This window comes from Schistocerca cancellata, chromosome 3, assembly GCF_023864275.1.
Source record: "Schistocerca cancellata isolate TAMUIC-IGC-003103 chromosome 3, iqSchCanc2.1, whole genome shotgun sequence".
Taxonomy (NCBI): Eukaryota; Metazoa; Arthropoda; class Insecta; order Orthoptera; family Acrididae; genus Schistocerca; species Schistocerca cancellata.
In genome coordinates, this window is record NC_064628.1 from 629,051,922 (window position 1) to 629,074,497 (window position 22,576).

Sequence of the window (22,576 nt, forward strand, 5' to 3'; positions counted from 1 at the left end):
GTGCCTTATGCAGCTGATAATCATTTTCGCTTCATTTTAATTTTATTGTACCCCAGTACAGCCGTAACAAATTTCAAGTAGACTATGGACTTCCGGTCATTGTAAAACTAATTACGGGAATACACCATAACAGCGGGTACCAGTAGAAGATGCAATTCTCGATTGTACGTACATACCTAGTTACGAGTTAACAGGTTTGTCTGTTGAGTTGGGCGAGCGAACGAGCGCAGCCCTAACTTCGTGACGGACGCGCCGCCGCCTGCCTCGGCAGAAGGTTACACGGCCGCTGGTGAGGAACACGTTTATTCAGGGTCTGATCGCGCACTTACATTTTTTCCCCTTACAATATAACGAAATAATAAGGAGAATAATAAATGTTTACGGTAGTTTCACTATGTGATTTCAAAATGGTTCAAATGGCTCTGAGCACTATGGGACTTAACATCTGTGGTCATCAGTCCCCTAGACCTTAGAACTACTTAAAGCTAACTAACCTAAGGACATCACACACATCCATGCCCGAGGTAGGATTCGAACCTGCGACCGTAGCGGTCACGCGGTTCCAGACGGAAGCGCCTACAACCGCACGGCCACACCGGCCGGCTCACTATGTGATTTGACCCGTCTTAAGAGAAATTATTCACGCAGAACAATCGTAGATATATACAGTCGTTTGACCGTCACACAGACGCCCGAACGGAGTACATGCTAATAGCTATACCGGGCGTAGAAAAAGAATCTGAAAGACTAGAAAATAAATAAATCACCATTTCGAGATGGAAACCCAATTCTGTTTTACAGGCCCCTTACTTAGTTTGCATTTAATGCGGACCTCTCAGTCAGCGAAAATTCCCAAGTTATTGGAAAAGTACCGCATGTGACTCCTGTATACATAAAGGTTAAAGAACGGACCCACAAAATTACAGTCCAGTTTCTTTAACATCGATTTGCTGCAGAATTCTTAGGAGTGTTTAAAGTTCGAATGTAATAAGTTTCCTTGGGACGGAAAAGCCTCTGTCCGCAAATCATCGTGGATTTAGAAAGGGTTACTCGATGGAAATTCATCTTGTTCTTTCACACAAGACTTCCTGCAAACCATTGATGAAAGGCAACAAGCAGATTTATATTCCTAGATTTCCCAAAAAAGTTTGAGATAGTGCGCCACTGTAGACTTCACGAAGGTGCAAGCAGATGGAATAGGTTCCCAGATACGTTAGTGTCCCGAAGACTTCTTTAGTAACACACACCAGTACTTTGTGCTGGACGGTGGATGTTAATCGGACAATCAGAGAGAAGGATATTGTCAAACGTACCTCATGGACGTGTGACAGGACCGGTCTTGTTCTATATATACATAAATTACCTGACCAATATTGGGACTGTTTCCTGATGACGTGTGATTCATCTGTTATTGCTGTTTCCAATGTTCGACTTCGGCACGGATTTCAGAAATTTTGTTTGCCATTTGTTAACTTTTGTTATACAGGTTATCACTCCTAAAAATCGTTGTGTGCATTCTGTACCGCGTTTCGGTAGGTAAGTGAAACCAAAGAAAATGCTGGGCCACAAACGCCAAGTGTGGAGAAAAATCACGACTTGCTTCACACTACACACAAGATTATTTTTTGTAGTTGACGTTTAAGTGACCTTCAAATTACGCAGCTAGTTCAATGAAACTACAAGCCAATGTCGGATAGAGCGTCAGACAGAGCACCTTGTGTGAGAAATTGGGTCCGACAGGAGGCGTGCTAGGGTAGTCTGTGTGGTTGTGGTGACCACTGTGTCAGGATGGCGCAGTGGTCAATGCATTTGCCGAGGAAGTAGGAGACCCGGGTTTGAATCCCAGTCTGGCAAAAATTTTCAACCTTCCCAATTGACATAAATCAACATCAGTGCCCACAGGTAGCTGCGGTCTTTGATTCCTTCGTCTCTTGTTTTCTTTAAACTGTTCGATTTCTTGTTTTACATTAATCGTTTCACAAAACGTAGGATCTTACACACCGTAAGGTGGCTTGCGGAGTGCAGATGTAGATGTAGACTTGAACATCTTCAATATACAGGAATTTCTTGGTAAAGCGAAGCTCACTTATGCAAACCCCGCTTGTGAACTGGATGGCGTACTAATTAAACAGATACTTAGCGTCTCCTCACGAACTTTGAAAGTAATGATTGAAAGTAATGGTACGAATGACGGCGTGTGTGCATGCTACGCGTGCTGTAGAAAAGTGTTCTGTAAATTTATTAGAACACATTGTGCTGAACACCTTTCGGAAGCGCACTGCAAGTGAAAAAAAAATGAAAAAAGTAACGGTCAAATACTTTGTGAAATGATTTGTCTGAAATGAAACATTTAGTGCGGTTTTGAATGATGCCCGAAATAATGCACAGCAGCTCGGGTGCTCATACGTTAATGACATAAGGAGACCAACGAGAGAAATTCCGCCAGACAAATATTCTCTAGTACTCTTTAAAATTGTACGTTAAACATTGAACTTTCAATTCTCAGTCTACGTCATTCGGTGTACGTGATTTTGAGCCACGTAAAATATTTCTCTACTGTTATTTTTGCGGTGTCTTTTCTCGGACATGTACGAAAGAACAGACACCAGTTTGGTTCTGCAGGCACTATGAATCAAGACACAAAGGAATTAGAGACAATAACTGCCGGTGGGCGTTTCACTGGAGCAAACAGAAAATCTGTACTGGACCGGGATTCGAAGCCAGTTCTCCTGCTCGGGCCCTTGATGTAAATCAATGCCCACTGCCAGCAAATGTCTTTAATTCCTTTGTGTCCTCTTTCATAGTAGCTGCAGGATAAACCATGTCGGGAAGAAAAGGCATCAAATGCATCAGGGCGATGACAGTCGTTGATGCCTTCAGCTCAGATGCATACTAGGCTCGAACTCTTACGGGAGTCGGCAAGCTGCTGCGACGAATGAGGCTAAGGAGCAAGATCACTACATCAGTAGAGTGTGGTATAAGTTGAGAATTTGAGTGTGACAGGAGGGGTGCTAGGGTAGTCTGCGCGGTTGTGCTGACCACTGTGTCACGATGGCACAGTGGTCAATACACCTGCCTAGGAAGCAGGAGACCCGTGTTCGAATTCCGGTCTGGCACAAATTTTGACCTTGCCCCATTGACATAAACCACTGTCGATCAACACTGGCAGCTAATGCCTTTAATCTTTTAATGTCTTGATTTATCTAATTTGTTTCATTTCTTACTTTTAGACAAACCATTTCGCAAAATGTAGGACTGTTTCCTTTTTCCATTTGTTTATTTTTCTTCTTTTATTTTCAACTTTTGCTCAGAAAGCATCAGATATAATACATTTAAATATCTATCGGTATTCTGTTATCATTAACAGTAAACATACCAAGAGCATGGAGAGAGGTATAAATTTACGCTATGATACTTCCTAACGTTTCATTTGCCTACGTAGTTTACATCAGCTGTTCTTGAAATATTTAAATTCTCCCTCATATTACTAATAAAGTTTCCCTTAATTACTATGATTAATTTCGAACAATTAAATCTTTTTTTTTTAATAGACCTCTCGCTGCTAAATTTGATAACCCATTTGTCCGTTTTCCCCTCCTCATTTGGTTATGAAAATTCGGACGAAAATTTTCCCCTCGAATCACTAATTGCGTTTTTTAATTACCATGATTAATTGCAAACAATTAAACATTGTTTTACAAAACTAAACCTCACGCTGATCTATTTGATATCACTTTCGTTCTTTTCCCATCAGTCGCTTGGCTATAAAAATTGGGACAAAAGTTCACTGTATAATTTCTATGGCGTCTTGTTTTCGTTCCGTTCAAACATCTGACAATAGAAGAAGAAGAAGAAAAAAACACAAGGGAGACAGCCAGTAGCTGATTTCAATGAAGCGCTTGACGGCTCCCACTTACAACCTGGCGCGCGGGTGGTGAAGACGGCAAATGCATCGCTCGGGAAGCGTTGCTCACACACTGCTGACTCAGTATCGCGTCTGCTGGCCTCAAAGCGTCTGTTATCTCTGACGAGCATCTAGCCCTTTATCTTCCTTTTAACGACGAAAGCGTCTTTTCAGGCAGCGTCCTTTGAGATTTCCGCGATATGGCGTTGAAACACATTTGCATACTAGGTGAGTTAAGGGGGAGACTCGTAAGTGATGAAGCGGCAGCTCGCCTGGAGCGAAGAAAGTCCATACATGAAGCCGCCAGGAGTTTAGAGAGCAGTAATAAAACATGGGCTGCAGAAGAGGACGCGGCACCCCCGGATCAGTGATTACCTCGTTAAGCCTTGAGATTCGAGTCACCGGTTGCACCCGAATGCAGTTTACATGCTTGGACTACAGTCTTCAGAACTGGGATTTTCCATTATCAATTACATTTAGAAAATTTCGATGTTAGAAGTTTTAATATTGCTAATATTACTAATGGTGCTCATGGTACATCGTAACAACTACATTAACACCAAAGTATCAACCTCTAATGGGAAAAGAACTAATTTTTTGTCATTTAAACGGAACATTTTGTGAAAGTATCTCATAACGAGACCTGTCCAGTAGTTTTGCGACTTGTCAAAAGTGGCCATGAGTGAGGAACTTTGAAATACAACTCTAATATAGAGCTGCTGTTGTTGTTGCGGTCTTCGTCCCAGAGACTGGTTTGATGCAGCTCTCCATGCTACTCTATCCTGCGCAAGCTTCTTCATCTCCCTGTACCTACTGCAACCTACATCCTTTTGAATCTGTTTAGTGTATTCTTCTCTTGGTCTCCATTTATGATTTTTACCCTCCACGCTGCCCTCCAGTACTGAATTGGTGAGCCCTTGATGCCTCAGAATATGCCCTAACAACCGATCTCTTCTTCTAGTCAAGTTGTGCCACAAATTTCTCTTCTCTTCAATTCCATTCAATACCTCCTCATTAGTTATGTGATCTACACATCTAATCTTCAGCATTCTTCTGTAGCACCACATTTCCGAAAGCTTCTATTATCTTCTTGTCTAAATTATTTATCGTCCGCGTTTCACTTCCATACATGGCTACACTCCATACAAATACTTTCAGAACGACTTCCTCACACTTAAATCTATACTTGATGTTAACAAATTTCTCTTCTTCAGAAACGCTTTCCTTGCCATTGCCAGTCTACATTTTATATCCTTTCTACTTCGACTATCATCAGCTATTTTACTCCCCAAATATGAAAACTCATTTACTACTTTAAGCGTCTCATTTCCTAATCTAATTCCGGGAGCATCACCCGATTTAATTCGACTACATTCCATTATCCTCGTTTTGCTTTTGTTGATATTCATCTCATATCCTCCTTTCAAGACACTGTCCGTTCCGTTCAGCTGCTCTCCCAAGTCCTTTTCTGTCTCTGACAGAATTACAATGTCATCGGCGAACCTCTTACTTATTTACTCACTGGTCGTACCGGACTCGAGAGTCCATTACCGCAGCAACGCGTATTTTCGCCACATGTCCCTGTCTTGGGCTATTTCCTTCCATTCACCTTCAATACCTAGGCTCCTCAAATCAGCCTTCACATTGTCCTCCCATCTACGCCTCGGTCTCCCCACAGGACGTTTTCCTTCTAGGTGCCCTACCAGTACTCTGCGCGCTGCCCTGCCCTCATCCATTCGAGCTACGTGACCCGCCCATCGCAGCCTACGTGATTTAATAATACTGATTATGTCAGGGCTCTTCGTTATGCAGTTTTCGCCACTCTCCGCTAATGTCATCCGGTTTTGCTCCGAAAATTTTACTCAAAATTTTGTTTTCAAATACTCGAAACGGCTTTACATTTTGCACAGTGAGAGAACAAGTCTCACGCCCATAGAGCGTAACTGGTAGAATAATAGTTTTGTATATTCTAATCTTTAAATTCCTAGACAATATCCGTGATGAAAGTAATCGATTCAGTGAGAAGTAGCACGCATTTCCCGCCTGTAATCTCTTCTTCAGTTCGGATTCAATCTCATTTCTCGAAGTGATGTCCACGCCTAGATACTTAAATGTGTTCACTTTTTCAGACTGCATGTCTCCAATTCTTAACATTTCCTGATCTACTGTTGTTGGCATTCTAGTAGTAACCAGGTATTTAGTTTTGTCTTCACGTATCCTTAGACCTACATCTTCACTAGCCTTGATTAACGCTTTCGCATCCGCGAACCTCAAAATTTTTATTTCTTCTCCATGGATTTTAATTCCTACTCCGAATTTTTCTTTTGTTTCCATTAGTGCTTGCTCAATATACAGAAATATATGCTGGTGAAAAATGCTGGTGCTGTTGCAGAGGCGTAAGTTGACACAGAGGTGTGTGCCATTGTAGAGTGTGCAATGGCCTGGTGACGAGCTGGGCCTCGTTGCCTCTCCTGCTGCTGCTGGTGCTGTTGCTGAGGCGGGTGGTGACGCAGAGGTGTGTGTTGCTGTTGCAGAGTGCGCAATGGCCCGGCGATGAGCGGGGCCTCGCTGCTGCTGGTGCTGGCGTGTGCGGGCGCTGTGGCGGGCCAGGCAGCGCCCATGCAGTGCCCGCCGCCATACGACATCTCGCCGTGCGCCTGCGGCGTTAAGAAGAACGGGCTTGACATCCTCTGCGAGTTCACCGACAGCCAGCACATCACCAAGGCCATGACGCTGCTCAAAGAGCGGCCCTCCACCGTCATCTTCTACCTAAAGCTCCGCCACAACAGCCTCCCCAAGCTGCCGCGCTTCGTCTTCCTCGGGCTTGACATCCGCCACCTCACCATCCATAACAGCAGCCTCGCCGTCATCGAAGAGTCTTCGCTCAGTTCGATAGGTGAGTCACCTGAACAAGTCAATAAAGTTAACGGTACATCTTACACTGACGTGAGAGAAGTCATGGGATACCTCAAATGGATCAAATGGCTTTAACCAGTATGGGACTTAACATCTGCGCAGTAGCTAGCACACTGGACTCGCATTCGGGAGGACGACGGTTCAATCCCGCGTCCGGCCATCCTGATTTAGGTTTTCCGTGATTTCCCTAAATCACTCCAGGCAAATGCCAGGGTGGTTCCTTTGAAAGGGCACGGCCGACTTCCTTCTCCGTCCTTCCCTAATCCGATGAGACCGATGACCTCGCTGTTTGGTCTCTTCCCCCAAACCAACCAACCAACTTAACATCTGAAGTCATCAGCCCCTACACTTAGTACTACGTGAACCTAACTAACCTAAGGACATCACAAACATCCACGCCCGAGGCAGGATTCGAACCTAAGACCATAGCAGCAACGCGGTTCCGGACTGAAGCGCCTAGAACCGCTCGGCCACAGCGGCTGGTTGGGAAACCTCCTAATAACGTGTCGGACCTTCTTTTGCTCGGAGTAATGTAGCAACTCGACATGGCATGAACTCAACAAGTCGCTGATAGTCCCCTGCAGAAATATTAAGCCATACCGGCTCCATAGCCGTCCATAACTGCGAAAGTGTTGCCATTGCAGGATTTGTGCACGAAATGACCTCTCGATTATGTCCCATGAATGTGACCATATCATTCCCCTGAATTGTCCAAAATGTTCTGCAAACCAATCGCGAACAAATGTGGCCTGATGACATGGTGCATAGTCATCCACAAAAATTCCACTGTTTTTTGGGAACGTGAAGTCCATTAATGGCTGCAAATGACCTGCAAGTAACCGAAGCCGGCCGGAGTGGCCGAGCGGTTCTAGGCGCTACAGTCGGGAGCCACGCGACCGCTACGGTCGCAGGTTCGAATCCTGCCTCGGGCATAGATGTGTGTGATGTCAAAATGGCTTTGAGCACTATGGGACTTAACTTCTGAGGTCATCAGTCCCCTAGAACTTAGAACTACTTAAACCTAACTAACCTAAGAACATCACACACATCCATGCCCGAGGCAGGATTCGAACCTGCGACCGTTGCGGTCGCGCGGTGCCAGACTGTAGCGCCTAGAACCGCTCGGCCATTTCGGCCGGCTGTGTGATGTCCTTAGGTTAGTTAGATTTAAGTAGTTCTAAGTTCTAGGGGACTGATGACCTCAGAAGCTAAGTCCCATAGTGCTCAAAGCCATTTGAACCATTTTTGAAGTAACCGAACATAACAATTGCCAGTCAATGACCGGGTCAGTTAGACCAGAGGACCCAGTCCGCTCCATGGCATTGTGGGGCCTGTGACAGACTCGAACCCGATCGTCAACTATTAGCAACTGAAATCGGGACTCATCTGACCTGGCCACGGCGTCCTACCAGTATGGCCACGAGCTCAGGACAGGCGATGTAAACCATGTCGTGCTGTTAGCAAAGACACTCGCTTCGGGTCATCTGCTGCCAGAGCACATTAACGACAAATGTCACCACACTGCCCTAATGGATACGTTAGTCGTACGTCGCACATTTATTTTTGCTGTTATATCACGCAGTGTTGCTTGTCTGTTAACACTGACAACTCTATGCAAAAGACACTGCTCTCGGTCGTTAAATGAAGATCGTCATCCACAGAATTGTCCGTGGTCAGAGATAATGCCCGAAACTTGGCATTCTCGGCATTCTCTTGACACTGTGGATCTCGGACTGTTGAATTTCCCAACGAGTTTCGAAATGGAATGCCCCATACGTCTAGCCCCGTCGTGCGACCACAATCATTTCTGAAAACTTTTTCACATGAACCACATGAGTACAAGTGATAGCTCCGCCTATGCACTGCCATTTTATGGCTTGTTTACGCGATATTACCGCCATTTGTGTATGTGCATATCGCTATCCCGTGAATCTTGTCACCTCAATGTGTACCTTACATTTCCGACCTTGTCAGAGTCGTTAAATATCATAGAAAAAATGTAGTTATCGAGGAAATGTCTTACATGACCAACATTACAGGAACTCCGAAGCTGTTGGATACTGGTGCGGCGTGCGACTATGCCAATAAGTGTCTGCAGATAAAAAAAAATTTGCATTACTATCGGATTGTCTATGCCTCTCAGGTGTTTATATAGATAAGATTAAGGGTATGTAGACTGACTGCGATCATTTGCTCTTTGTGACACCTCGAACTCCAAGTGCTAAATCTAAATTATCGAGACGAATAGGACCCATTTTCTATGACAAACAAACAGGTTACTTATACAGTACTGCTATCCGATGTTGGCGGTACACGCTTTCATAGAAAAGTTACTATTACTCACTAATTCAGGGACGCCCGAACCTGATATAACTTTATTCCATGCTGCTATTTAGATAATTTATGTCATCAGTTTTTGGTTGTAAAAGAAGAAAACTTACGGTTATTTGCTACCACAGTACGACAGTATCGAATATTTGAACAAAAATTCTTCCTTATGTCTGATGGAGTGAGTACATATTATATTGGTGATGATGGAACGTCGAACGATTGTCGACTTGAAGCTCGATGGTGCTCTTTGTGCTGTTTAAGAGATACCCAAAGGTGTAACAAGAGAACATTTGTCGAGAAAAATTTTGTCGAGAAAAATTTTCCAGCTCATGCCTCTCATTAGCAATAACATCTTACTCACTAGACAGACGCTTGAGAGAATTACGTACTGTTAGAAATCTCGCGTACAGACGTATGACACAAGTGACATCCAATCTCTTGACCACGTTCGAAGTCCGTTCAGTTCCGCAGAGCGCCCCATTCTGCTCTTTCATCATGTCTAATGACTACTGAGGTCGCTGATATGGAGTACCTGACAGTAGGTGGTAGCACAATGCACCTAATATAAAAAACGTGTCCAGATACTTTTGATCACATAGTGTACATCACATAGTGTATAAGTTCCGTGTAAGATTAGAGTACTGCTCAGAAACTCTGCCCATACATATCCTGAGCATACAAATTCACCAATGAGTTTTCTTTTTTTTCGTCGACGAAATCCATTTTGCAAAAATGTGTTTGAGAAAAAGTGTTTCTAATAGAAATGCTGTAGTGTTACGACTGTTCCTAATATTGTTCTGAATCCATACAATTGTTCCTGCAGTTAACACGTAGGTCATCATGTACCTGTTCTCGAGTGGCCGTTTAGAATAAGACCCGTATCAGAAATAGAGTGTCAGTCTTCAGTTCTCTCCTCCAGATAAAGTGTCACCGAGAGAGATAGTGCAGCTGTTAATGCACTGTTCATAAGTAGAAGGATTAAAATTCACGTCCGCAATGCAGATTAGGTTTTTGGATATCCCAAATCACTTTAGGCAAATGTCGTACCCGTTACATAGACGTTTCTTACACTTGGTAGCCCACATCGAAGCTCTCTGTAAAAGTTGACAATTACAGTGAGGAAGAACTCAGTAATAAAGATTGAGGATAAATTTCGTGAGCACATCATAGAATTTAAACACGTAATTGATTTTAAACTGAGACGGACATATGTGTTCCATAATAGTGAAGGTGACTGGAAATCTTTCGGGAAAAAGGGTGGTAGGTAATTTAAATAGCTCTGAGCGCTATGGGACTCAACTGCTGAGGTAATAAGTCCCCTAGAACTTAGAACTACCTAAACCTAACTACCCTAAGGAAATCACGCACATCCATGCCCGAGGCAGGATTCGAACCTTCGGCCGTAGCAGTCACGGGGTTCCAGACTGTAGCGCCTAGAACCGCTCGGCCACTCTGACCGGCTGGTAGGTAATTTAGAAGTGCAGTTTATCTGTAAAGGAAAACAGGTACTAGATGCTAGTGTTCCGGCCTACTATGACTTTCGCTCCTGTGCCAATGTCATCTCAGAGTAATATATCAAACCTGTTTGATGTACTGCAGTCTCTACTGTGTCTGTCTAACTACAGTTTTTATCCCATTTAGCTTTCTATAATACGTAGAAGTTATTTCCTGATCCCATAATACATGCCCTGTCACCCTGCTCTTTTTCTTCTGAGTGTTTTCCTCATATTCCTTTCCTCTTTGCGGTGCGCCTCCACATTTCTAATATTATCAGGCTATCTAACTGTGAGCATCCATCTACAACACCACATCTCAAACTTTTCTATTAACTTGTTTTTCAGTTTTCCTACAGCCTATGTTTCATTTCCACAGGCCGCTGTGCTGCAAGCATACTTTAATTCTCATAAATTCATTCCTAAACTTAAGGCCATTTTTTGATAATAGTAGACTTCCCCGTGCTGGTCTGTTTTTTGTATATTCCTCGCTTCGTCTGTCATGTCTCACTTTACTTCCGAGGTAGGAAAAATGGTTCAAATGGCTCTGAGCAGTATGCGACTTAACTTCTGAGGTCATCAGTCGCCTAGAACTTAGAACTAATTAAACCTAACTAACCTAAAGACATCACACACATCCATGCCCGAGGCAGGATTCGAACCTGCGACCCCAGCGGTCGCTCGGTTCCAGACTGTAACGCCTAGAACCGTACGGCCACTCTGGCCGGCTCCGAGGTAGGACAATTTCCTTATCTTCGTCTACTTCGTGATCCCCAATTTTGATGTTCAACTAAGCTTGAATCTCATTTCTGTCACTCATTACTTTCCTCTTATTTTCAGTTTACTTGCAATCTATATTCTGTGCTCCTTAGACTGTACTTCATTTTCACTGATAACAGCAATGTCATCAGCGAACCTTATTACTGATACCTTTTCATTCGGAATAACGCGTGTTGTACGGCGGTCGTGCTGATAGCGGACGGGCTGGCTTTCCTTAGCACCACAGCAAAAAACAATGATTGTTAGTCGTTTCAGAGATTGCCCACCTTGAAATTGTTCAGTGGGGCACCATAATTACCCAATATTACTCCGCTGACGTGCTAAAACTATTACATACGGCGCCGCGGAACTAGCAGTCTACATCCTGTCTAACAGAGGATAGGCTCTTCCACCATAAGAGCGATCTCGATTACACAGCGTTGATATCTGGCAGTGTTTGACCGAAAAGTGCGTAAGCGTCATTACAGACCTCCCAAACGCAGAAAAATACGAGAGGCATTCAATAAGTAAGCAATACTTATTTTTCTCGGCCAGTTTCGGTTAAAAAAATGCGGAATGCATTCTGAAACATCGTGGAGTATTTCCACTCATAGTTTCATGAAGTTCCGATAGGTGCCGACGCTGTGTGTAGTCTTCAAAATGACTTATGTAATAGAGATGGATTCCAAGCAGCCAGCTGCCATTGAGTTTCTTTTGGTGGAAAACCAGAGCGTCCCAGATATTTGTAGGCCCTTGCAGAAAGTCTTCGGAGACCTAGCAGTGTACCAAAGCAGTGTGAGTCTTTGGGCGAGACGTCTGCCTTCACAAACAGGCCGATCTCCCACATGCTAGCCGGCCGCACGAAGCTGTGGCTGCTGAAATGTCGGAACGTGCAGACACTCTCGTTCGAGGTGATCCTTCTTCTTCTTTGTCCATGACAACGCAAGGCCTCACCCAAGTCTGTGCAGCCTAGAGGAAGTCAGAAAACTCCACTGGACTTTTCTTCCTCATCCACACTACAGCCCCAATATCGCACCTTCTAACTTCAGTCTCTTTTGCCGGAGCAGGGGAAGCAGGAATTAGATGGTGGGGAGGTTGTTGATGCAGCTCGACATTGGCTCCAACGTCGACCAGTACAGTGGTACCATGCCGTCATACAGGACCTTCCAGTAAGGTGGCATAAGGTCGTCGCATTGAACAGAGTTTATGTTGAAAAATAGGGTTTTATAGCCGAAAGTACATCGTAATCCTGAATAAACGAAGAATGTGCTGCGTTACTTACTGAACACCCCTCGTATTTCTTGATACCTTTGCGTCCTCCCTGGTGCACTAACATCGCAAGTGACGCTGAAAAATTGCGAAAGGATTAATTATCTTTTTCAGACTACGCCGATCTGTAACAATCATGGCACTGTGCTTATTCGATCTGTGACAATCATTGCACTGTGCTGATTCGTGATACCAGTTAGATCCCGCTGTAGTGCCGATTTCCTCTTGCGTGGACTAGGATTGCCGCAGACGATGGTATGCGCAGAAAATGCGGGCGCTCTCGGTGCAGTACGGCTTTGCATCTGGTGAGGACGGCGCAGTGAAAGAGACCGGCACGCATTCAAGCTGGGAGGGCGGCGCTATGAAAAGGAAGCAGCGCTGCCTCAAAAGAATTCCTGCCTCTGCCTTTGTGGCGAGCTCGAACTCCGCGATCCATATTCATGGCGCTAAGTGTCGGCAAAGAGGAAGCAGGAAGCACCTGCCACCAGCAGTTGGTTACTGCCCGCTTCGGCCTGCAGACTGCGTAGCCCGCGCTGCCCTAGCCAAGAGCTCGGGGCGAACGTCCTTAATGGGCGAGCGCCGACGGTGTTTTGTCATTAGAGTTCAGTATCTAATCCCTTGTGAGAACTTTAGAGATAGTCATTTAAGAAAAAAATTGCAGCTTCTAGCCTCACCATTCGCGTATTTTCCCTCGTATTACTCAAAAATTTCTCCAAGAAGAGGGATCCTCCTCATTGTGAATCTTAATAAAAAGAATTGAGACGAACCCCAGTGAGCGAAAACTTCGGGTACGGTAAAGGTGCGGTAGGGATTTACTACAAAAGACATTAATTTATCGTGAATGTGACCGTGAAGACATGATGACATAACAATGCCGAGCTATAACTAAATTTCTGTACGCGGTATAATATTACCCCCTTTTACACACACGTATTCACAACTAGTAATTAGAATGAAGCAAAACTGCTACGACAGGAGGAAGGTTGACAGGGAGTGTCTACTAACGCAATAACTACAATCAGTCACACTATCATGCACTCACATTAAAATACTATTCATGGTGTCAGCAATACAACTACTCATATATGTACATAATGTAGCGCAGTTACTTAACTGAATAATTTACTGCAATGGCTGAAACGTTACCTTCGTAGTAAAGCTTTATATTCGACTGCCACAATATCTAGTGATGGAGGCTTGCGAAAATAGTTAATAAAAATAAGTTATTTTTACTCTGTTTAATTGTTTGAGTTCAGCAGGTAGACGCGGAATCGTTAGTGTGAAACTGCACCTTACAAGCAAATATCACCTAGCAAATATCACCTAGCTATATAGTTGCTGTGCTGTCGCTGTTTAGTGGAAGATGAATAATTTCCATGCCTTTCCTCGTTCTTTTAAACTCTTGTTATATTAATTATTGCATAGTGGCACACCTGTTCCTGCAATAGCCTTATATATATAGTCACCTTATGAATACAGGGTATGAATACAGGGTACGGCGCTTAGATACGGACAAATTTCAATTTGAATTTCCCACAGGAGGCCGCTATTGTCCTTCTTGAAAGCTATAGGCATATAGTAAACAGTGAGAACCTCAAAATATCCGTGACGTTACGGACAAGTGCAAAGTACAACCGAAGAGCCGCGATTATTCGAAATCTTCGCCTTGGGCGTTCGCCCACTGAAATAGTTAAATTCTTCGGGTACCCGAGATCAACAGCTTCGGCGAAGTCTGGGAAAGTTTCCACTGTCCCGACGAAGAAACCTCATTCGAGGAAACGCATGTCACGAACTGCGGTAGTCATCGTTACATATTAAGGGGTATGACGCTGTCTTCGTAAGATATACCAGGTTTAGACGAATCTTGGTTTCATGCCAGTGGAATATTTTATAACCACAAGATGCCTATTAAGATGTGAATAATACAAAATGCGTTCGTCAAGCAGCGTTTCATTTAATGGAGTATAAATATATTGCGTGGAATTGTGAGCGATCACCTCACTGATCCCTGTTTAATATTGTCAACTGACAAACTGCTCAGATATGCTACATCTGAAGTTTACAGACAGTGTGTTGAAGTACTTTGAAAGCTACTTGAGAACCAAACAGCAGGGTGTTGTTACTGGAATAACAGATCATCCTGGAAACCTAGTCACTCAGGAGTTCCACAGGAGTCAATTCTGAGCCCTCTATTGTTGTATGTCAGTGATATCCTGAAGGCTGAAAGTATAAGCCATTAAAATACATCGCTTCCACTCCGTAAGTCCATACCCGTATTGCTGCAGTGCGAAAGTTTAGAACGGCTTTAGATGGCTATCGCCTGTCCAGAAAGTGTGTGTAACATACGCGCTGCGCCTGTTAAGTGTTTTATCTGAGTTCCCCATACTGTAGTAACATATCCCAGTACTCACCACTGAAATTAATTCTGAGATAGAAAATAAACTGCATCTTACAATCTCGGCTAATGAAAGGCACAGAGATATTTATGCATAGCCAAGTGTGTTATCGTTCCTAAAAAGCTAGATATTACGCCTTCTTTTTGGTACAAAAATTAACAACCTATTGAGCAAAGAGAACCCTCAGGATGAGCTGACTGCTTATAGCGCATACATTACTTCCTCCTGGATGCAACGCGTTATTCATACTGTATCTTTGATCGTGTCATGTGTTCTGAGGAATTTTCAGTACATAAATAATAGTGACAATATTTCGTGCTATGTTCTAACTTGAAAAACTCAGAGGCGTCGTTACATGGTCCCTAACCAGCACTTCGCAGCATCGTTAATCGGATTGTACTGTTGACGAGGACTACAGGTTCGATAAGATGAAACTTAAATGGACAGACTGACCACTCTGTATAATAGGAGAAGATGAAATGGTGATGGGTAGAAGCACTTGAAATACCATAGTATGGAAGTACATTAATCACTAAAGTTGAAGGGCGTGATAAACAGGTTCCAGACAAAGTAGAAAAGAAATGGATTGAACCTTCAACACGTTCCACATCATTACGACGTGTCGTATTCATGATCTATGGAACAAGTACTAATCTAATCTAATCTCTAATCTAATCTAAAAACGAAGTCGAAAAAAACACAGAGGCGAAGATAAATTCATTCGGAAATGGCTGCACTTTGAAAGAGCTGTCTAATCGATGGAGTGTTCTGGCCCATCGTAGTTGTTTTTGTACCATTTTACGGTTAAATTTTTCCTTGAAGGATTGCTTGCATCCTGCAATAATTTCCACATTCAGATGCTGGTCGACGATCTATCAGTAAATCCTCTGCTGTCCGAGTTGTATTTTGGGATCAGTGGATGAGGGGATGTCGATCATTTTATGACAGATAGTCAGGTTTTTGAATGAAGATAATTGACTCAATTCCTGACTTTTGAATTCCGCATTTAAAACGGTGTTCACACATGAGGGTCGGACAATCGGAACAGTGTTTGATCGACACTCAAGTGGGTATGTGGAAATAAGTTCTCCCGATACTGAACAAAAAAATTCAGACTACTGAAAGAGAACAATGTTCCAGACCATTAGGGAATTCTCATTAAATTCTACATCGCATACCCGCAAATTGAACCCTTTTCGTATTTCATATTTTATGTCTCGTTAAAAAACAGCTGACATGGCAGTATCCCGGATTAAATTCGAGGGCGTAATATCTGAGTCTTTTTTTCTATTCTCAATATGGCTTAAGATATTACATATCATGCGTATTACTCGGTCGTCTATCCCACTTCGCTGACGCAAGTTGCCACCTCCGCCTCTAGAAGTGTCCGAATAGCGTGCAACCTGGTAGTGTATAAAGTAACTACATCAGTGCGTGAGAGACCCTTAGAAAACAAAACAGCACCTTGAAGAGTTCGTCCACACATCGAGCATCCTCTCCTACAGTGTGACAATACCAGACCACACACCGGTGCTGCGACAGCTGCAACAATCCGATGCCTTGGGTTCACTGACATCTAATAACCACCGTACATTATTTCAATAAACACGGTAGCCGGAAGCTTTTTTTATGTATTTTTATTTAAGCTAATATGCGTTTCAAGCGTCCGCAGCTCGTGGTGGCGCAGTAGCGTTCTCGCTTCCCACGCCCGGGTTCCCGGGTTCGATTCCCGGCGGGGTCAGGGATTTTCTCTGCCTCGTGATGACTGGGTGTTGTGTGCTGTCCTTAGGTTAGTTAGGTTTAAGTAGTTCTAAGTTCTAGGGGACTGATGACCATAGATGTTAAGTCCCATAGTGCTCAGAGCCATTTGAACCATTTTGCGTTTCAAGCTTTTACACATCTCAGTATTTAGTCAGAACATAGCTACAACATAGACAGATACCCTGTGTAAAATAATAATTTTGTTTACTTTCTACACTTGGTGAGTTGTATATTTACGAATTACAACTCTTTAGGTGTACTTGCTTCCTACTCTGCTTGTTATTGTTTTAATTTTCGCGCTTGTGGATGTGGCATAAACATTCTTTTACTTCTATTTTGCACAAAAACAGCCTAGTATCCACCATGCTGCTGACTGACATCTTTGTTTACATTGGAAAACACATTTATGTTCAAAGATTGCATATTGCTTACAAGTACGGCAGTACAACTAAACAGCAGTACATCGTAAATATGCTACTCGCGAAGTGTAGTAGCTCAGTAGACTTGTTATTTTGCACAGGGCAGCCGCAGCGTCAAATGTGCTGTCGTTGTTGTAACTATCTGCTGACGGAAGACTGAAGTATGTATTACGCTAATTCATGATGGGTGAAAGCCAGATGCGTATTATCTTAAATAATAATTCTTAAAAAAGTGGCTGGTTGCTGTATTTATTAAAATGTGTAATCAACAGCCATGGAGCTCGATAGCAAGTAAAATGGATAAATTACCTTCCGTACAGATCCGACTTGCCTCAACTGATTTTTATCTGTTCCCAAACCCTAAAGAATACCTTGAAGGAATTCACTTTGATATTGATGAAGCGATGAAAGTAGAGGTGAGGTTGTTGTTCCGTCAAAAAGTCAAACCCTCTACAGTGACGGTATCATCAAACTGGCCTCTCGTTGGGAGCAATGTGTTCGTCGCATGGCTGTCTATGTTGAGAAATAAATAATCAGACATGAAGCATAAAGATGTAGAACGGTAATAACGTTTGTTATACTCAATACACTTTAACAGTTTTTACACAAAAATTCGGAGTTGTTACTTTTCAGCATGATTTGGTAATATTCATCTCACTGTTGAGATATAGTCCATTTCCGCAAAGCATAAATTTGCTGAGATGTGCTCAAACTCAGGAGCGTTGTTTTCAGATTGTAGAAATAGCTAAACTGATCAGAGATCTGGAGAGGAGTTTTTAAATATTTCGTATTATAAGCTGTAATATCAATTTAATTCATTGCCAAATATTTCAGAAGTAGCTATGGTAAGTGAAAAGTAATAAACTTCACGGAAATAACCCTCTGTAAGAACTTCGATAATAATTGCTCGGTGAAAATAAAACTTGATTTTCGTAATTCGTCATTACTTTTATTGCAAGGATCACCATCGAGATAGGAATAACGCCCTGCTACTCTGCGGCTGCCTCTGCTAGAAGGATAGTGTTCCCTGGCACCTCAGTCCCTCCTTCCCACTCCCCTTGCTCTGTTCACCCTCGTGTACTAAATCTAACTAATGTGGCCTGTAATCTGCGATTAGCAAGTCTGTACTTGAAGTGTCGCTATATCCTAAATAGCCACCAGTCTAAATCGAATTCAACATCTTTTATGAACAGAGCAATGTGAGTGTGAACACAATATTGTCCGAAAATGAGTAACTCAGATTATCATAGCAATGAAGTGGAATGTTTTCGGTTAGTACCGAGTGACCTATATACAGAAACAATAACCGCGGAAAAGGAAACAGCACAGACTTTTATTTAGTGCATGAGAGAGTATGTTAGCAACGAAAGGCTACAGCAGAAACGTGCCACAATAGCTTGGAGGTGGTTGCGTCAGATGAAAGAGCTCAGGCGCTTTCCAGGTTTCATAAGACAGAAATAGCCAGGAGGCGAAAGAGCGTAGTAATATCCAATATACGTGCCGAAAATGAAATTCCTGCCCTTGAGTCGGCAGATATGGAAGACTAAGCAAGGCGTAGGAATGAGAGTCTTATTATCTGCAGACCTGACACGGAAAAAAAAAATACGAAAAGACCACAATGAACGCGAATACTATCCTAAATGTACTTCCTGACAATGAATTATGTGCAGATAAACTCAATATTAGTTCCATTACTGGAAAAGCTTGTAGATAATGAAGTCTTCTCGGGTTATCAGCTGAGTCAAGCCGTCTTTCTGCGGCCGCAGAACGACGCCTTGACTCGGCTGATAACCCGAAAAGCATTCATTATAGAGATTCGCCGAGGACGTATGAATTCGTATACAAGTTGTAGATATTAAGAAGGAACAAACCCCTGATCTCCATTTACTTTGCGGGATCTTTATCTGGGGTAACGTGTAGGTACCATTCTTGCAATATAAAAACCAAATTTCAAGAGTATCTTTAATCATAACCTTGGTAGTAATTTTCAGAGGTATTCACGGTACACTCTTGATCCGATGACACACAAAACCCGACGTCCTCATGACCTCAAAGATGAACTGTCAGTTGCGTCAGCCACCTACAACGTGGCCGGCGATCAAATATGCTGATAAATCACGTCTTGCCAATCCTATCCTGGACTCACACCATCAACCAATACAGGGACTGACGGCATCTCTTCTACGTGATGCACTATCCTGTTCCCTTTGTCGTGGACACTGGTACATTCTCTGACTTTCTATGTCTGTCTGTCTGTCTGCCTCTCTCTCTCCCATCCCCACGCACACTCTCACACACTCGACTTATGTCAAACTCCATGACGCGTCGCAAGTCGGTGAATGTGACTGCCTATCTAGTTACGTAATTTGTATGAAAGGGTTTTCAATGGATACTTGATGCGTCTGTAGGAAAGTCTTCAATCTGCTAACACAGTCGTTATCGATAAAAGAGCACCGAAATGTTAATGTTATAACAAGATTTCTGTGACAGCCAACTCCGTGCTTATAAACTTAAATAGTTCTACTAAAATAAAATAATAATAACAAAATATGTGACAGAAGGGCGAAGTTATTTCCAAATACAGCATTTTATATCATCTGCAATAGCTTTTTCCCGTCTTAAACATAATTAAATTCAAGATACTTTTCATCAGACATGTTTAGCTTGCATTTTAGAAGCATATTCAGTGGTCATTGATATTCTTTTTTTTTCATGTTCGGAAGTCTACAGCTGTTCCCCTCCTGGTTAGCGGACGCTGAAAAAAGCTTGGTTGCACTTTCACCTTAAGCGATTTTTCTGTTTCTAACAACTCGATTTTTTATCATGGGAGCGACAATAGCAACTCTTACGAAATTGTCTCGAATGAAAAACAGCCCACAAATGGGTTGTGAAATCTTATGGGACTTAACTGCTAAGGTCATCAGTCCCTAAGCTTACACACTACTTAACGTAAATTACCCTAAGGACAAACACACACACCCATGCCCGAGGGAGGACTCGAACCTCCGCCGGGACCAGCCGTACAAAACAGCCCACAGTTGCACTAAATTATGTTTATTCTAAATCCTGACCAGGGTTTCTGCTATAATAATGTAGCCTTCTTCAGAAGTCCTAAAAAACGATCAAAATACATCTAGACCAGTGATACAATCTACACATAAACTTCAAAATTACGTAAGTGATAACATATTACTAACATACACACCAATAAATGAAAAATGTCTTAGACAAAGTCTGTTGAAGTTATTTTATTGGTCTTGACGCAGCCGCTGGGCTAAGACATTTTTCATTTATTAGTAGGTATGTAAGTGACATGTTATCACATACGTAATTTTGAAGTTTATGTGTAGATTGTATCACTGGTTTAGATGTAATTTTTATCATTTTTAGGACTTCTGAAGAAGGCTACATTATTATAGCAGAAACCATGGTCAACGTTTAAAATAAACATAATTTAGTGTAACTGTTGGCTGTTTTTCATTCAAGACAACTCGATTTTTCTTTTGCTGCAGCTGCGTTTTTCGCACATCACTTCAATTTTGTAAAATTTCACAGATTTCTTCGTAGTTACGTTACTTTTGTTTCACCTGTTCCACACCCAAGAGCGTAATAAGGGAGAAACGACAATAATTGATATGTAACAGTTATTGAGGAAGGTGACAATGCAAACGAATGTAACATTTGAGTTTACGATCTGTGTATGTGGTGGCATTCTTTCTGTATTTTAAGAACTATCTGAATTCCGTTATTGTTGGTTTTACTTCTTACTTTCTTTTCTGTCATATAATAGTACGTTCCAGTAAATTTAATTAAGTTTTTAGTTCTTATTCTTGACAAGGTCTATCTTTGCTGACTGATTAATGATTAATTAAAGATTAGCACGATAAGGGTCTATGTTCCTTAATCTACCTTTATAAGATTTTATGTAGTAAGAAAACACAGGAGACATGCACTGTTGCCAAAGCTGTACAGGTAATAACGTGATTTGCTGAACACTCACATAAAGGTAGAAATATTCCCTGAGACTATTGGAGAACAACATAGGTTTGAAAGAGAGTAAATTATAACTGTGCGTCTTACGGTATTTTGTCGGTAGAATACAGAAAAGGAACGCCCTTGTGAGCCCAGTGGGATACATTAAATTTTCCCTTAAATATTACACTTACATGCTGCTTCATTCCTCGCAATGTAGTGAATTTATTTCTCCAAGGAAAGTATTATTGATTTGGAAGTGTTTCACACATTTGTTAACTTCGTCAATAACTTTACATTGTCTCCGGGACACAAAGTCATGGCAGAGAATGATTCGGACCAAGATGACGAAGAAAGAAACGTATCGAAAACAGTGACAAAAGGGATAGGATGATAGGACATATGTTAAGATAGCTAAGAATAATAAGATGGAGCTGTAGAGGGTAAGAACTGCAGGGGAAGACGTCCAAAAAATAGCTGAGAGCGTGGGGTGCGACTGCTACTCTGAGCCGAAGAGATTGACGCAGATGAGGAACTCGTAGCGGGCAGCATCAGACCAAGAAGATGAAAAAAAAAGAAAAAGATGGAAGGGTGAGAGGGGCCACCATGGCAGCATCAGTATTGTCATCGTACTAGAATCATGTTGCTTACCTTCGTAAACGACCCCACAGACTCACCGATGACAATACTGGAATGATAATTTGTTTTCTGTAATGGATTCTGATTTGTTTGTGCTTGTGCTACCGACGACTTCTAGTTATGAACCGATTTCGGAAGTGTATACTAGCGTTATAATGCCAATTGTTGTATCTTGAATTCGTGCAATAAAGTTCGTTTCTGAGCCAAATATAGACACAGCGGTCTGTGGGTTACCGAAATAAATGTCAACTATCACTGCAAAATATTCGTGAGCAACAGGCGGTGGCTGTTCGCTCAAGAGCGCCCTATCTGGTGGAGGCGACGGCTGCCGAATGGCAGACAAAGAAGCGGCGACAATTGAGTTAGCCAGACGCGGTTACGTCACGCCGCGATTATGCCCCGTGGGACAATCAACAGGCTCACAGCTGTAGGCCGTCTGCTGCACGCACTTGTTTCGCAGATTTCATCTGGCTGCCAAACATGCGTTGGACACAATTTCGTAGTTGATAAAAATTTGCTGTTAGATGGTAAATTTCTCACATCTCCTAAACGACCAGAACAGTGGTCGGCAAACCGCGGCCCAAGAGTTACATGCGGCTCTACAGCCTCTTGTCTGTGTGTTTTCCACAACATATCAAATGTGCATGCGCATGCACAGTCGACCTGAGGGGGACCGCTCCAAAGTCGACGGAACTGTGGCGTCTAGTTGTTTTAGTG

At 42.6% G+C, this 22,576-nt stretch overlaps 1 protein-coding gene across 2 annotated transcripts in view; it reads left to right on the plus strand.

Annotated features, from left to right (window-relative positions):
* The window catches only part of LOC126175555 (slit homolog 2 protein), a 632,187-nt gene that overhangs the window by 41,552 nt on the left and 568,059 nt on the right, over positions 1-22,576 (plus strand). For both annotated transcript variants that reach the window (XM_049922402.1, XM_049922404.1), the window contains exon 2: positions 6,439-6,800. In XM_049922402.1, coding sequence (XP_049778359.1) covers positions 6,439-6,800 — 362 coding nt within the window. The remainder of the gene's footprint in view (positions 1-6,438; positions 6,801-22,576) is intronic.